Raw genomic sequence first — 16449 nt, 5'->3', positions numbered from 1 at the left:
GAACGACGAATGGTGGTCCTATTGCAGATGGTGAAGCAGCCATCATGTCATGTATAGATCCTGACTGCAGAGAGGATCTGGTCCTGCTGTGAACCACACTCGGGGAGAACACATTTCAGTGTCGGCAGCCATTTTGAGCTTGAGCAGCGCGCACAGGGACAGAAGACGCCTCAGCGTTCTCCTCTCCACTGGCACTGTCACTTCCTTTGGACAGTCGGCCTACGGAAACCTTACATATTGTTTGTTGAAATTCCTAATTGTGCACTGATCTAAATCCCTAACCCCACTCTTAAGCATACATTTTTGCAGAGTTTCAACAGATAGTTTGGTAATAATCTGGGAATCTGTCCAAATCAAGTGTGGCCGAAAGGTATGTGAAATCTGCATTTTTTTTTACTGTGATTTGTATAGCATATTACTGTGTAACTACTACTAGTGGACAAATGCATTATGGGAAATTGTACATTAAAGACCGAAACCGTTTTAATATCATAAAGCACAACACCATACACTGTTAAACACTGTTAAACACACTCATAATTTATGAGCACACTACGTTAATGGCCAATGGCTGCCAATGTTTATGAGCACACTACGTTACTGGCCAATGGCTGCCAATGTTTAACAGTGTATGGTGTTATGCTGTATGACATTAAAACGGTTTCGGTCTTACGGATGCCTCTACATATGAATAACTGTGTGCCACATTACAGCAACCATGTTTATGGCAGAGACCCTCCCTAAGCTGTATCTAAGATGCTCACGTAGACAGAAAGGCAGAGAGAGGGGTTAAATAGAGAGAGAGAGAGAGAGAGAGAGAGAGAAATGAAGTGACAGAGAGAGAAGGATTAAGAGAGACAGAGAGAATCTGTATCTAAGATGCTCACATAGACCGAAAGGGTAGAGAAGCGGGTTAAGAGAGAAGAGAGAGAGAGAGAGAGAGAGAGGGAATGAGATGAAGCGACAGAGAGAGAAGGATAGAGAGAGACAGAGAGAAGAAGAGAGAGGGAGAGAGAGAGGGAGCGACAGAGTGAGGAGGATGGAGAGAGAGAGAGAAGAAGAGAGAGGGAGAGAGAGGGAGAGAGAGAGGGAGCGACAGAGTGAGGAGGATGGAGAGAGACAGAGAGAAGAAGAGAGAGGGAGAGAGAGAGGGAGCGACAGAGTGAGGAGGATGGAGAGAGACAGAGAGAAGAAGAGAGGGAGAGAGAGGGAGCGACAGAGTGAGGAGGATGGAGAGAGACAGAGAGAAGAAGAGAGAGGGAGAGAGAGAGGCAGTGACAGAGTGAGGAGGATGGAGAGAGACAGAGAGAAGAAGAGAGAGGGAGAGAGAGAGAGGGAGCGACAGAGTGAGGAGGATGGAGAGAGACAGAGAGAAGAAGAGAAAGGGTGTGGGTCTCTGCTATTTATAGCCTGTTAATGCATCCAGGATCTCACCTTCCATTTCTGCCGCAGCATCTGCCCCCCTCCCTCCTCCCCAGCCAGCACGAAAGGGAGGGGGGAGGGGGCGGGGGGGGGGGAGGGGGGGGGGGTCTGGTAATATTGTGACTAGGCCCAGAATCCTCTTTAATGTGTTTCCGGATTAGACAAATATCCATTTCATTCACTATTTATAGAAACTATTTTCCTTTAACATGTTTCCGTTTTTTTTCCTCCTGTTTTTAGTTCATCGTCTGGTGGCTACATCAACTGACTGACTGACTGACTGACTGTGGTACACATTCACACACACACATTCTCACACACACACACATTTACACACACACACACACACACACACGTACACACACACTCACACACACAGAGGGTAGAGGGGTTAGTGGGTGGCTGTGGCTGTTGCTTTGCAGTGACACACAGAAAGTGCCGGATAATCTAATCCCTGCGTGGCTGTGTTTTCAGAAAGCCTGACTCAGTGTGTGGGAGGGAGGGAGGGAGGGAGGGAGGAAGCGCAGGGCACAAAGAGAGCTTGAGAGGCCAGAAGATGGCCAGATGAGCGCCATGAGGGTCGAGTCATGTGCCATGTGCCCTGTGCACTCACTGCCGGGACACGCATTTAAAAGGCCTTCATTCCCTGCAGTTACTGTGTCAGGCTTCATATCCTTAATGCAGTCTGACACCCACTGGAAGGGCATCATGCCTTCAGCACGCCATCTCTTGTTGCGCACTGGAAGGAAGACGTAGACTTTTTCTTTTTAAAGTTTTAGTTTTTTCGAGTGGAATTGTATGGTGTGGTTATTTCTTTGGTTGCTTTGGGGGGAAAAATAAACAATTAACGTTTAAAATGGTGGCAAAACTATTTGTTTTTCTTTCAATGTACCTCCTAAATGTATGTTTATTGGAAAGAGTAATGCCTCTTGGGGATGTTCTTTTACAGTTTTTTACAATTGTTTACACACTCAAATTGGAACTCAATCTCTGAAGCCTGAAAGTCATGTACCAAATCCCTGAACCCAGTTTGCAGGCATAATGTCTGCTTCACACTCAGTTTTCAATTCTAAATGACACTTTTTTTTGCAAAACACTCCACACAGTACATTAGCTACAGCATCCAAATTAAATCTTGTGTTCCTTTGGCAAGCAAGAGCAAGCTTTATTTACTAATTGGAAACACCCACTCCTCGCAGGTGTAAACACTCATTGCTTAATTGTTCACTTAGACGTCAAGATAATGCTAAAAGGGTCACAGAGGAGCGCTCCCCGTTTTGAAGGGCAATGGCGGTCAGCAAGAGCCGGAGGTCAAGGAGGGGGAGGGGGAGGAAGAGGAGGAAGGAGAAACAGACAGAGGATGAGCACGAGGCGTGGATGAGGATGGACTGTTGTCTCACACGAGATCAGGGCCACATTGGTTGACCAAGCGCTAAACCATTCATTTATGGATTGCGTATGCAGGCAGATGGGCAGAGCTGAGCCCAACCTGACCTAAGTTAAAGTTATGAGAAAAACACACAACAGACTGTGTCACATGCCTCTATTTTAATTTCTTTAGTTGGAGGTTTATATATACAAAAAAAAGGTTTGTCCTTGTTGCATTTTTTTTGTTTGAGAAAATAAAAAAAGGTCAACGTTCTGTAGTCTGGTGCATATTTAAAGGCAATGCAAAACATTTGATGTAAATAAGTGACATTAGGTGTTTTATACAGGTCTGTTCCACCCGTCTTATTTTGGGAAAGTAAAACATGTCGGAAAAAGTGGGATGTTACTGCACTCCATTTACAGTCGAGTCAGGGAAGGTCCTTTAACCTTGTGCAGTTTTGGCAAAAAATGTCAAAGTTAATTAATAGTTAATTAATTAATTTAATGTTTTCCATTAAAGAGAAATGTTGTATAACAAAATTGTGTTTAACGTTTGTAGCTCACCAGTTCAGATTTGCAAAACAATCCTAATCGGCCAAGAAAATTGCTAGTGGTGCGTCTCTTTTGGAAAGAGAAAAAGACGGTTAAAAGATAAAACGGTTAAAAGATAAAACAGTTCTGAATGCAGCGTTTGCTTTTTCTATAGATTTAGTCCCTTCATTCATTTCACACAGTCTACTCCATGACCCTGCAGCCCAGAGCCGTGCTAATCCCTCTCGCCAGTCGCAGGCTTTTCCTATAGCCAAAGCTGCGACTGTGCTGACTGCCTCAGACAGAGCCATCATGGCCATCCGGACGCAGGCCCACATGCATGAAGGTCACACATGGTTAAACCCGGGCGGAAAAGCCCATGGGATGAGTGCGTACTGCTTATCAATGCAATCCTCCTTCTGGATCAATGGGGACATGCTGTCCTCTGGGCTGTCGTGACGAATGGGCCCTCGCTGACCTCTGTGTGTTTCTACAGTTAGGAGGTCAAACTCACTCATGGGCGGCAAACCTTAGTCGTGTCAGACGTTACAGTTTGGTGGCGTAAACATGGTAGCCTACGTTCGAACACTGATGAAGGCAGCACCAAATTGCACAAGTGTGAGTTCCACTTCGTAACCTTAAACTGTAAGCCGTTAGCAAGTTAGCGCCATGCTACAACTAGCTCAATCTGATTGTTTTCAGACTGGACGGAACAAACTGTTAAATAAATCTAGTCTGATGCACTGGGGTTTTTTGTAGTTTTTTTCCTGTTGCACCAAACTCATACTGAGCTATGATGTCCAAACAATGGTGTGAACCGAACCGTGACTTCTGTTTATCGTTACACCCCTAGTCCCCAAGACAACAGTGGACAGGGGCAGACTAGTCTGGAATGTTCTATTGAAAATGTTGTCCATTGCATGACCAGTTACACCTGAAAGGTGTGTGGAGATTGATCATAAATCGGTGATTTGAATGTTGTCAACTGAAATTTCCATTGGACGATGTCATAATGAACTCAAAAGAAATGTACTGAATGGCAGTTCTAGATGCAAATTCTAGATCTGCACAGTATAATTCTGGAATGACTTGCAAAAAAAACCTCACTCCTCAAGGGGTTAAACTGGTATTTTGGACATCGTGTCCAATTGCCTAGGATGTGCCATCACCTCCCTGCCTGCCAAAGAACCAGAACATCATCTACACATCTTGGAAGAATTTGTCGAGGCAGAGGAAACAGTATTATTAGCAATCTAAACTGTGAATCCACACATGCAATGTCTAAGCAAAGCATCCCTTCCTCAGTAAAATATATCGAATAAGAAATACATTTTCAGTATATCTTGCATACTCTGAGTGTACTAACAGCATAAGTGTGCGTGCTCCTCACAGTCAATATGGTATTCTGGGGATGCTGAGAAAAGATGATTCTTTAAAAAATTACTCAGAGAGTGGCCGAGAGGTTGAAGACGACTGAAGATGAGATGACACACATACAGACACACACACACACACACACACACACACAGTCAGAGTGTCTGTCCCTGCTGGAGCTCGGACTCTGCATGGTGTGCCTCCGCTCGTTCTCTGTTGGTTTAATTAGTGTCTCGACCGCTGCGAGTCCCAAGCACAGAGATAAATGACAAGCTAATAAAACGAGAATCAAACAAATATATAGACGACTGAGATTATCACGAGAACACTGAATTATTCATGAATCTAAATAGCACACTTTGGGGTCGTTAGGGGGCTCCAATGACTGCGGCTGAGTTCTCTATTTGTGGCTGACTGTCTGACTTTACATTTAGGCTAAACAGGGGAATGAGCCTGGTCCATTCCATTTCAGTGCCAGTAATTTAGCAGTTAGCAATACCCAAATGCTTCATTAGCCAAGCTTACTTCTGCCACTTCTTCTTTCTTCAATCATACAACATCATGTGTAAAAACACACACACACACACACACACCCACACACACACACACACACAGAAACACAGAGAGATAGAGAGAATCCACATAGCCACATGAACTAGCCATATAAAGCCTTCCTTCATGTTTTTTTTAACTAAATTTCATATAGTATATAAAATTTAAAAACACAGTTTCCTTTGTACTTTGAGTGTACAAACAACACACTTAAGCACTTTTTTTTTCACAAGATGAGGCTAAGAGGTTAAGTGGAGTAGTCCGTTAACACTACGAGTGATGGAGCCACTGGTGATCCTATTGACATCTATTACTGTCCTCTCTCCTCACACACCTGCTACCTGCTTCCCCGATCAGCGCTTAGCCACAACAGACTTCCCTTCACACCAGAACATCTGCCCCTGTTGTTGTGTTTGTTTCATCGCTTTCAGAAATGCTTCGAGATGTCCTTTGTCATGGCGATAGGGAGGGGTTTCTTGAGTGAAGCAGTAGGTATCTAAATTCCCTCTAAAAGCTGCTGCTACACCACTAAAATTATCTCAATGTGCTAACAAAAACCTTTGGTTACTTAGATCGTCATTCTTAATGCAGTACAACGTGTGTAACTAGCGTATGTGTTTATCTGATTATTTCATCACCGATTAATTTACTCATCCAACCTACTACAGACTAAGCTAATTTATCTCTGCACTGAGCCAGTACACAACAGCCCTCGCCCTGACTGCTGGACACGGATGCCCATAGATGCTGAGGGACAAACATGATCTTGACTTCATCGAAAAAGCAACTGGCTCGATGGAAAGGAGACCATTCTCGAACAAAAATATGCTGACTGAGAAAAGTGATCTGTTACGAAATACACAATTCCAGGGTGGGCAAAAAGCATACCCCCTACCCCCTGTATGTTCATAAAGCATCTAACACATTTTTTCGATTAAGTCTAACCCCACACATTTTGGGCTTTGACTTCATTGAAAAGCAATTGATTTGATGGAGGGACACCATGATTGACAAACAAACAACAAGCACAAAATTGTTGCGATGGCATGGTTCACTACAGACTGTCTGCATTTGAAATCTTCACACAATCATACCAGAGCTGAAACAATATTCGAAATGTGAGCGATAGCTCTCTCTGGGACTCTGAAAGGCAATTCAATCCACATGTACATGCACTGGGATATCAGGATAGCACTGAGACGTCCCTTGAAAGGCAACTTCATCTTGCAGAAAATGCACCCAGGCCAGCAAAGTGCAAAGACGGCCTTCAGTAAGATGAGTACTTAAGAGCCATTAGAATCTCATTCCTTGTTATGTCCAAAGGGACACACACACACACACACACACGTAAACATGACGAGTTAATGAGTGATTCATTAATAGACCTGAACAGCCATATAGCACTCATGCCAGTATTTATGGCAATCACCACAAGCTCCTCCAGAGAAAGGCCTGGTATTTATGGCTATCACCACTGCCGTAATAAAGGCCTGGTATTTTCCACTTTTGCTCCAGTGTAAGGATGTCCATCTGGGCGGGCTCTGCCATCACCATGACAACGACATTATATGCTTCACAACAGTTCACAATTCTGTCTTGAGTTTTATTGTGATTGGTTCTACTCAAATTGCCGTCTGAAGATTTTGGATACACTTTTTAATGGTGGCTGAGTCAAATCACTGTTGCCACATTTCAGATTATCTTGTTGTTGGTCAATAACATGTACCAAATGTACCATTTTTAAGGTGACCTATACTTCAACAAGAAAAAGAGGTAATTTTGTTTATCATTAAATACGGTTCTTCTTTCTCTAAATACTCCTGCAACTAAGGGCTGTTTTGACGACTTTCACACAAAACAATGCCGTAGATGCCCTTGACACATATTTTTCTCTTCTAAGAATCAATGGCACCACTATACCCATGCTCAATCCACAGTGTCTGCTCCATGAATCTGGCCTAATCTGGCATATCATCTGGCATATCATCTGCAGTGGCTAAAGGTTACGCGAGACAGTCTCGCCATAACGCACTCTTTTCCCAGGTAAGGTTACCATAAGAAGCTAGTAAGGGGATTTTCAGCAGGATTTGCCCTCCTGTGGTCCTGATTTGAGAAGGCAACCAGCTGTGCCTTATGTGTGTGACGTTAGGATAGTGCACAAATGGCGCACCTTCCAAGAGAGAAGTCAAGATATGTGAAATGGGATATTCATTTGTGGGTGTGCTGCTGAGTTTGTGTCTTTTGAGCCGGTCATACAGACAGGAATTCTGACGTGTGCTGTGATGAACCAAACAAAAATCTGTGGCTTGTCAAGTCAAACAAACATCAGTGCATGTTTTGCAAATATTTATACTGTTCAATTGTCAATGAGAAATAATGTAATGTCATGTGGAATTGTTAAAAGCCCAGCATAGTTCAAAGCACCAAAGTGTTATCATTGCCATGGGGTTCCCACTATTTTGAGTTGTATACACTTATCAATCAATTAACCAAAAATATTTGGATTGTCTTCAGAGAATTTTCTTGCAAATAACTAAATACTCACCGTAAAATGGCAAAACAGTCCTAGCAACACACCATTATATAAATGGGGTGACTTGCGATAATTTAATCCTTTTCAAGAAACGGCACAAAAGTATATTTTATATCCATATTCCATATCCAGAGTGGAGTACATCATCCCAAATGGTGAATACGCCAAGCTAAGATAAAAAAAATAGTGGGAAATTATCCAAATAGTTGTTTCAGGCATCTAGCTTGACTAGCGGACAGAGAGAGGAGGTGTATGACGTTCAGGCATCTACCCTGACTAGCGGACAGAGAGAGGAGGTGTATGACGTTCGTTCAGGCATCTACCCTGACTAGCAGACAGAGAGAGGAGGTGTATGACGTTCAGGCATCTACCCTGACTAGCAGACAGAGAGAGGAGGTGTGTGACGTTCAGGCATCAACCCTGACTAGCGGACAGAGAGAGGAGGTGTATGACGTTCGTTCAGGCATCTACCCTGACTAGCAGACAGAGAGAGGAGGTGTATGACGTTCAGGCATCTACCCTGACTAGCAGACAGAGAGAGGAGGTGTGTGACGTTCAGGCATCAACCCTGACTAGCGGACAGAGAGAGGAGGTGTGTGATTTATCGTCTTCCTCGGCACATCGTTCTGTGATAACTACACTGCATTCTAAATTTGCAACAACGTTTTATACAGATCTGTGTATGAGATGACTTGCAGGAAATGTATACTGAGCACCTGACCAGACTTTCTATGAGTCTGGCCTTCTACATCATGTAGACAGTGAATCATTATTACTACACTACCTATATGATGATAGCGATTCTTGTGCGACACTTTAACTATGACTATCAATAGATCGACTTGTTTTTTAAATAAAATCAGCTTTATGTGACTGGTACTGCTAATTCAAGCAATATGGCTGAACTTGTATAGACCCACTTTAAAATGTCAATTTAAAGTTACAAAAAAAAAAATTGGTAGATAGACATTGTGTCCCTCTCACTTTAGGACTGTCTTCATTGCCACTTTACTAAAAGATGGTAAGCTATTTTAAAACGGTACATGGGAGAACAACGTGTCAATCAGTGGTCTAAACTGAGTGTGTTCGATGACGTAAAGCACAAAACAAAATACTACTTTGTCTCTCACTTTTTGCTGCACATAACAGAAGGCTGTGATGAATAATACTAGATTATTTAATTCCCGTTCTGTGCATTACAGCGCTAGCCTGCTTAGCCATCTGGTAGCATATTTTGTTGAGTAAAATTATCTGTCAATTTCGTAACTCCATGGTCAACGTGATGTCAAACTGTGTAGAGATTAAAATTAGATTAGACGTGTGTGCCAGATGTTAGCTTACATGAAACGCCTACCTTTTTGATCAGACACACCCAAAATTTGGCGAAGGTCCGCCCTCGAGGGCGCTTGGGTCTGTCAGGTAGCATGTTAGGTTGCATGTTATGAAATGACCAAATGAATGTGCCCTAGTAATAACAATAGCCTTACGTGACGTGACGTACCCGCGGTGGACATCTATTAGATCAGGGCCTCTGGTGTTACCTAGCCGACGCAGCCCCACGAGAGAAGGGCCTCTGGCTTCTGAAGCATCACCGGTCAGCGATGCTACGCAGCCACAGTAACCCAAACACACACACACACACACACACATACACACACACACACACACACACATACACACACACATACACACACACACACACACACTCCAATGCACACCTTTCTAGGAGAAAAATGCAGAGAACCATAGCATCCATTGTATCCTTGGATTGAAATGAAGGTTAAACTGGCTGTTGTTCCCGCTATACTGCTGCTGCTGCTGCTCGGGTGACTTGGAATTCAGAGCCATGCATATGGGCCTTTTTTTCCCCAGGGTGAAAGCCACATCTATGTATAGTCCAGCTAATTGAATTTCAGGCTTTTTCTGGATAGCCTGTGACGGGGCAGGGATTGCTACGGCGGAAGGCCACCACTCACAGACAGCAGTACCCGCGCAGGCTGGGGGGGGCTGGGGCGGGGGGGGGCGTAACTGGTTTACAAACAGTAGAGAGCAATCTAGGCTAAAAACACAGCAGCAGGCTACGAGCGACCTCACTCCGCCTGGGAGTTGCCATGGGCTACTGGGGTCTGAGTTGATATCGACGGAGCAGCACATGTCTGGGACGTTATTGACTCGCATGTAGCGTACTAGCGATCGGAAATAATGCCTGGTTTACGTCCATTACGTTGTTAGCGCACAGTGTCATAAAATAATGTTATAAGGAATAAATAAACTAAACTCAATCGTATTTGCTGCTTACAGTGACATCCATTTTGCAAACTCACCAAACTTAAAACAAAAAAGTATCTAATCTTATCGAATCTTCAATCTTTATCTATGGAAATATATGTTGTGCATAGCCACCCAACACTCAAACTACGTGGTGAAGTGACAAAGCTAGGGAAGTGAACACAGAGGAAGTGGTTAACCTCCCAATAGTTATGCTCTGAGAATGGAGTCAGTCGCCATACAGCTCAGTCACTCATCCTCCCTCAGCACCTCTCACTTCATTTCTCATCAGGCCACGAACACACACACACACACACACACACACACACACACACACACACACACACACACACACACACACACACACACACACACACACACACACACACACACACACACACACACACACACACACACACACACACACACACACACACACACACACACACACACACACACACGCACACACGCACACACACAGATAGTATCTGGGCATGAAACAGCTGAGTCTACCACCTTTTCTCATCCATCCTCCTTTCAGAACCGCTGAGAATCTTTATTTCTCATCAGTGCTTCACTAATCACGCACCCCAGCCCACCCCCCCGACCCTCCTCCTCATCTGCTTCTGCCCCCATTACCCCGACACGGGGTAATAGAGCACAAACTCGCCACTGCAGGTTCTCTGATAGGGATTCGCAGAGGGGCAGCTGTGATGCCAACTCTCTCTCTCTCTCTCTTCTCTCTCTCTCTTGTTCTCTCACTCTGTCGTTCCAACCAATAGGCCTTCACATCCTGTGTCACCTCACGCCTGCTGTGATGTGACTGTGACAGCAGCGGGGGCCGTCACCTGTCCAACTGCCAACCACAAACGAGGAACACGCGCCCTGACAGCCACCCAGCACTTGCCCCTTGCCTCAGGGCCCCAGACGGAGGCTACCCACGGTCAGACGCATGACTTCACTAAGGGCAAGACAGGCCAAGGAGGGGACGTGGAGACTGTCGGCCAAGGACCCCCCCCCCCCTTAAACTCTCAGGCTTTTCTCAAGACATGCATCATAGTTTTAACCAACCAGAGACTGGAATTACGTGCTCACTTCCGGTTTTAATACTGATCCCAGAGGAAATACGTATCCTTGACCGACAGAAACCCAGGCTGGAAGTAGGTTGTTTCCAGGGATGAAAAGACAAAAATGATGATGATGACTAGTTACTTCAGAATCCAGTTACAAATATAAGAATGTCGGAATTCAAATGAATGTGGCATCCAGTTAAAATTCTAAGGCTGAAATTGGAATTCTAAGGATTTGACTATATTATGGGGCACAGAAAGCTGTTGGATTAGGGATATTGCCAATAGCCACTAAAGGATTCATGCTAGTAACTCTTTAACAAAAAAATTCTCAATGAATTTGCCGGCACAGTGCATCTTTTCAACATAACCCTCCCAATAACATTGAAGGTTAAAATAAGGTCATCACATGAGTGGTTTCACGCACGTGGCTAATACCTTCCCAAAACATATTTAAAAAATGCAGTGTCCTTTCAATTCATACAGTTAACATTACTATTTCCTCCACGTTAGAAGTGTATTATTTTTGAGTGCTTAACTGAAGAATAGGGACGCTTGAGGCTGTGAGGTCCCTTTGTGATTGCCAGCATGTAGCCCATTGTGCAGCAGAGAGTAGCCCGACACATCATCAACGCTCAGGCATTTGAGAAAGACATCAAATCCTCAGTTATTGTGATCAAAATCCGAATGCCTCACTGGCAAGCAAAAATTAATTCTAAACATATCAGGCAGGGAAGGGAATTAGTCACTAGAGAGAGGCGGGGGGTGGAGGGAGGCACGGAGGGAGAGAGAGAAATGGGCAAGAAATAAAACAATGACAGACAAAAAGAGAGAGAACGTGAGTGTTGGTGTGAGCGCCACTGAAAGGAGTGTGAGCTCATCTGATCTCTTTCTTTCTTTCTTTCTCTCTCTCTCTCTTCTTTCTCTCTCTCTCTTCTTTCCCCCTCTCTTCCTTTGTTTTCTCTCCCTCCGTCCCTCCCTCCAAGACTCCCAGAGTGCATTTTCTGCTCAAGGTCAGTCATAACAGAGAGGAGCTCTCTCTCTCTCCTTCGCCCTGTGCACTGTTTCATGTGCCCAGCTCAGCAGGGCATGGTTTCTAAAATAAAACATTAAAACAAAAACACAAACCACTGCTTTATTTGTGCGTGCCTCTCTCTCCATCTCTCTCTTTCTCACACACACCACGTAACACTTCACATCGGAGTGTGTGTGTGTGTGAAGACCTGACCTTCGATTAAATATTCTTTATGTACTTTCACTAAATCCTGATTTAGTCGGAGCTTTACAACATGGCTTTTCAGAAGATGATATCTCTCAAACTCATTTCCAGCTCATGTTGCAAAGTAACCTAAATCCGTCCGGATAATCGCAACGACCGTATTGAATTTGCGAAGGGCGACTAGACACTATCCCTGGAAAGGCATTATGAATAGCTAGGGGTCCAAGAGGGGTTGTACCCGATGGAACCTGCTCAAAACATGAAGTGCTATATTTGTTTCACAAATATCACAAAAGCGCAGAGATTACCCTAGGCCTGCCAATGCAAATTCACAGAACCCTAAAGACACATCACAATGCCAGCAGAAACTTGATGCAATCTGTACCACATTCACATAAAAAGGTCCTCCCTCTCACCAGTTACCACCACTGAATAACATGATACTATCATTTATTTCTCTTCAATGAAAGGTGCCAAATAAAACGTGTTTTGTTTCTTTAGCAGTATCCTAATAACAGCTTTGAAATCTAAAAAAAAGAAATAACAACGGATTCTTTAAACATTTGTAAATGTGTGCAGATTGTTGGGGGGCGTAGAATGCCCATATTTCCAGGGATTTTGCCAGTCAAAGTAGGGCACAATGTGTTCAGCTTAACCTAGAGTGACACTGGCATCGGACATTCAATTCTGTCAAATCCCTGTAAAGGCTCTATAGGCCTGCTTGCGTGACACTGCGATACATGGCCAATAGCACCCACACAGACTGGCTGAGCTGAAATCATTACGATCAATGGACAGATTTTAACTCTGCCTCTGAAAGCTGTTCTCACTTAGCCATTTCAGTGTGGGACCCATCTCTAAGCTTGTTTTTTTTTTTTTTTTTTTAACTCAATGGCTCAATGTTTCCATTTTTTTCTGTGAGGGGGAGGGGGGATATAAATCACCTTTGGTTCATGCTCACAAGTCACAATGCTGTTAAAAGTCCAATCTTTAAAAGGTAACAAATTATAACCCAAGCTTATGTACTAATGTAATAGCAACTGTAAGCTGTGGAGCTAAAAGCATTTTAATTCACCAACAAGCAGCTACTATGCCGATGGATACAATGAGTGGCCGGTGGGTAAATCCAAATGAATTCTACCCCCGGCTTAGCAGGTCTCTGCGTCTCGATTCCACTTAAGCTACCAAACGATAGCCTGCGCTTAACTCATAATCCAATTAACTTGCTCTGCATTTCCTCAGGTGCACAGGCACGGCCTCAATCGAGAAGTAGACGCAATCCCGAATGCACCTAACACCGCCTGCTAAATGCCTAGGACGGGGGTTGGGATTATGAGCTGTATTTTTCCTCTTTTTTTGGTTTTGTTTTTGCTATGCCACTGACATACTCAATAACTGCTTCAGGTGTTATGCCATGATTCACACAAGGTAGGATGGATTCTTGTTAGGAAGATTATACTGTACTTTACGTAATATGAGATAATATATATTTAAATGACTCCAGTGTAAACTTCTTAACCGTTCGCTACACATTATTGAAAGGCTGCACCAAAATATCCCTGCTTCGGTAAAACTGGTGCGACAGGAGAGAGATGATAGAATTCATTTGGGAAGAAGGAAAAACAACCCACCTGGCCTCCTACAATCAATAACCACATAAGTGAGACAGAAAGAGAGGAGGAGGGGAGAGGCAGTGAGGGTGAAAGAGAGAGAGAGAGAGAGAGAGAGAGCCACAGATGAGAGACAGACAAGAGAGACAGACAGAGAGTGAGAGAAGGAGATAGGGAACGAGGGAGTGATCCACAGAAGAGAGAGAGTGATACAGAGATGAGAGAGAGAAGGGAGAAAGAGAGAGAGAGAGAGCGTGATCCACAGACAGAGAGAGAGTGAAGAGAGAGATACAGAGACGAGAGACAGAGAGAGAGGGATATGTGTGTGTGTATGTGTGTGTAAGAGAGAGAGAGTTATGGTGTTGAGGGAGAGGGCTATCTCAGGAGAGAAGATGTCTACCTGTTGCCTGGCAACATTCCCAGGCCTACTTTCCGTTAGACGCCTGCTTTTCCTGAGACTTCACAAATAACTGCTCCTTCCTCTGACGGGACGGCCCTCTTGGGGACGGGGCAGCGGGGGGGTTACTGCCAGGCTGATATTTACAGGGAAGAATAAAAAAATCACAAAATATATAAAGCAGTACTGACCTTGGGCGGGGCCTCCTCCACTTCCACCACCTGGTTCCGGTTCACGCAGGATTTGACCAGCGACTCCATTTTGGAATTGTACTTCATAAAGATCACGTAGGTGGCGTAGGAGCTGAGCAGCGCAATACTCTCCAGGTAGCTGATGTAGTTATCCAGGAAGAACACGATGAGCATGATCAGGTCCAGGATGTAGAAGGAGACGTCGCGGAAGAGGGGCCACCAGGTGAGGTTGAGGATCTCTCTTGAGAAGAGGGCGCACATCCCGATGACGAAGAGGATGTTGAACACGGCCGAGCCCACGATGGTGCCGATGCCCACGTTGCTGTGCGAGACGAACACGCCGATGATGGACGTGAAGAGTTCCGGGGCGGAGCCGCCCGCGGCCATGAAGGTGGCGCCGGCCACGTCGTCGGAGATGCCGAACTTCTCGATGATGACGGTGAGCGCGGGCACGAAGAACTCGTCGCACACGATGGCGAGCGCGATGAACATGTACAGCATGCCGATCATGTGCAGCACCACCGCGCCCTGCCGCCGCTCCGCCAGGCTGAACAGGTCCTCGGGATACTCGCCCTGCGACGACTCGTTGCCGTCCGCCGACGACCTCATGGCCACCGGCGTGTCCTCCGCGGAGGCGTTCTCCCCCGGGAGCCGGCTGTCGGTGGAGAGCAGAGTCCTGTGTGGAGCCGAGTCAGCGAGGAGAACGAGGCCCCCGCCTAACGGGGACGAGGAGGAGGAGGAAGAGACTTCCGAATGGCGCGTCCCGAAGACCGAAGGGAAGGCACCGAAAACAAAAGGGACTGTGCTTATTGCTGCCAGACTAAGGACGAAGCCAGCGATACGCAACGGCCTCAGCTTCCTGCGCACGTGCAGGTACTGCTGCCGCTTACACCCCGTATTCATCAGGGGCTCGTGTAGTGCCACGTCCAGGCCCATCTTTGCTGTGTGTGTGTGTGTGTAAGGGATGCTTGGGGTGTCTGTGAGCGACTGCGTGCGTCGTAGCGTGTGGTTGTTGAGAGCAGTCAGGGTCAGGGGTCTATTTGGAGCAAAGCATGATGGGACAACTGGAGGATTTAAAGAGAGTAAGCAGGAGCTTGATGCCTTCCTGGGTCGTGCACACCGACGGGCTTCCTCATATTAGCCCCTGTGTGGTGAAGAGAATACACACACACACCGTACACACACACACACACACACACACACACACACCATACACATGGACACCATACACACAGACACAAATAGAAATTATTGTTAATTTGTCACAGCTTTTATAATTAAAAAAAAACACTGCAATCCTCTGGCCAAAATAACAAACAAACTGTACATCATTATGTAAATATACTAGGAACCATTCAATCCAATCAGGTCACTGTCACTGGTATGGCATTGGTTATATCATACGCAATGCTCCCAAGCCCAAATAAACATGCTGAATAGGGAGACTCCAAATGCTGACGACCATCTGAGTAGGGCAGCTGTGCTGACCACCACACAATCCGTCAAGGTCACGGAAGGGAAGGCAAGGTCAGTCGCACTCTTAATCAAAAAGAGGGCCTACGGTTCAGGTCAGACACAGACCCAAGTAGCTGGCGACTGGGAGGCACAATAAATTGAAGATGCGGTCGCACATACACACACACTGGGTTAGTTATGGTGTTCTTCCTGATAAACAAAATGATCAATTTAGATGATTGGAAGGTTTCTTTCGAAGAAAAGGGCTCAGCTAGGTATGACAGGTTAGGGTTTTTTGCAGTCATCACAGGAACTGTTATTCTATGTTGTGAGAAGAACATTACACTGGATAAGTCAAATGTCTGGGGCAACACAAGGCTAGGTGTAGAAAGTGCTTCAAATTGAAACTGTTAAATGGTATGTGTAATTTAAAGATTTTGATAGCCATCTGTGTTGAAA

The 16449-nt window shown here is 45.1% G+C and overlaps 1 protein-coding gene across 1 annotated transcript in view; it reads right to left on the bottom strand.

Annotated features, from left to right (window-relative positions):
* The window catches only part of slc24a2 (solute carrier family 24 member 2), a gene marked incomplete at both ends in the record, with an annotated part of 71410 nt that extends 55939 nt beyond the window's left edge, over nt 1-15471 (bottom strand). The window contains one exon of the mRNA XM_080859925.1: nt 14536-15471. Within this exon, the coding sequence (XP_080716051.1) occupies nt 14536-15471 (936 nt within the window). The remainder of the gene's footprint in view (nt 1-14535) is intronic.
* Nucleotides 15472-16449: the final 978 nt, after the last annotated feature.

This window comes from Sprattus sprattus, assembly GCF_963457725.1.
Source record: "Sprattus sprattus genome assembly, chromosome: 21".
Lineage (NCBI taxonomy): Eukaryota > Metazoa > Chordata > Actinopteri > Clupeiformes > Clupeidae > Sprattus > Sprattus sprattus.
Note: the sequence above shows the minus strand (reverse complement) of the source record. Positions and strands in the feature narration are given on the sequence as shown.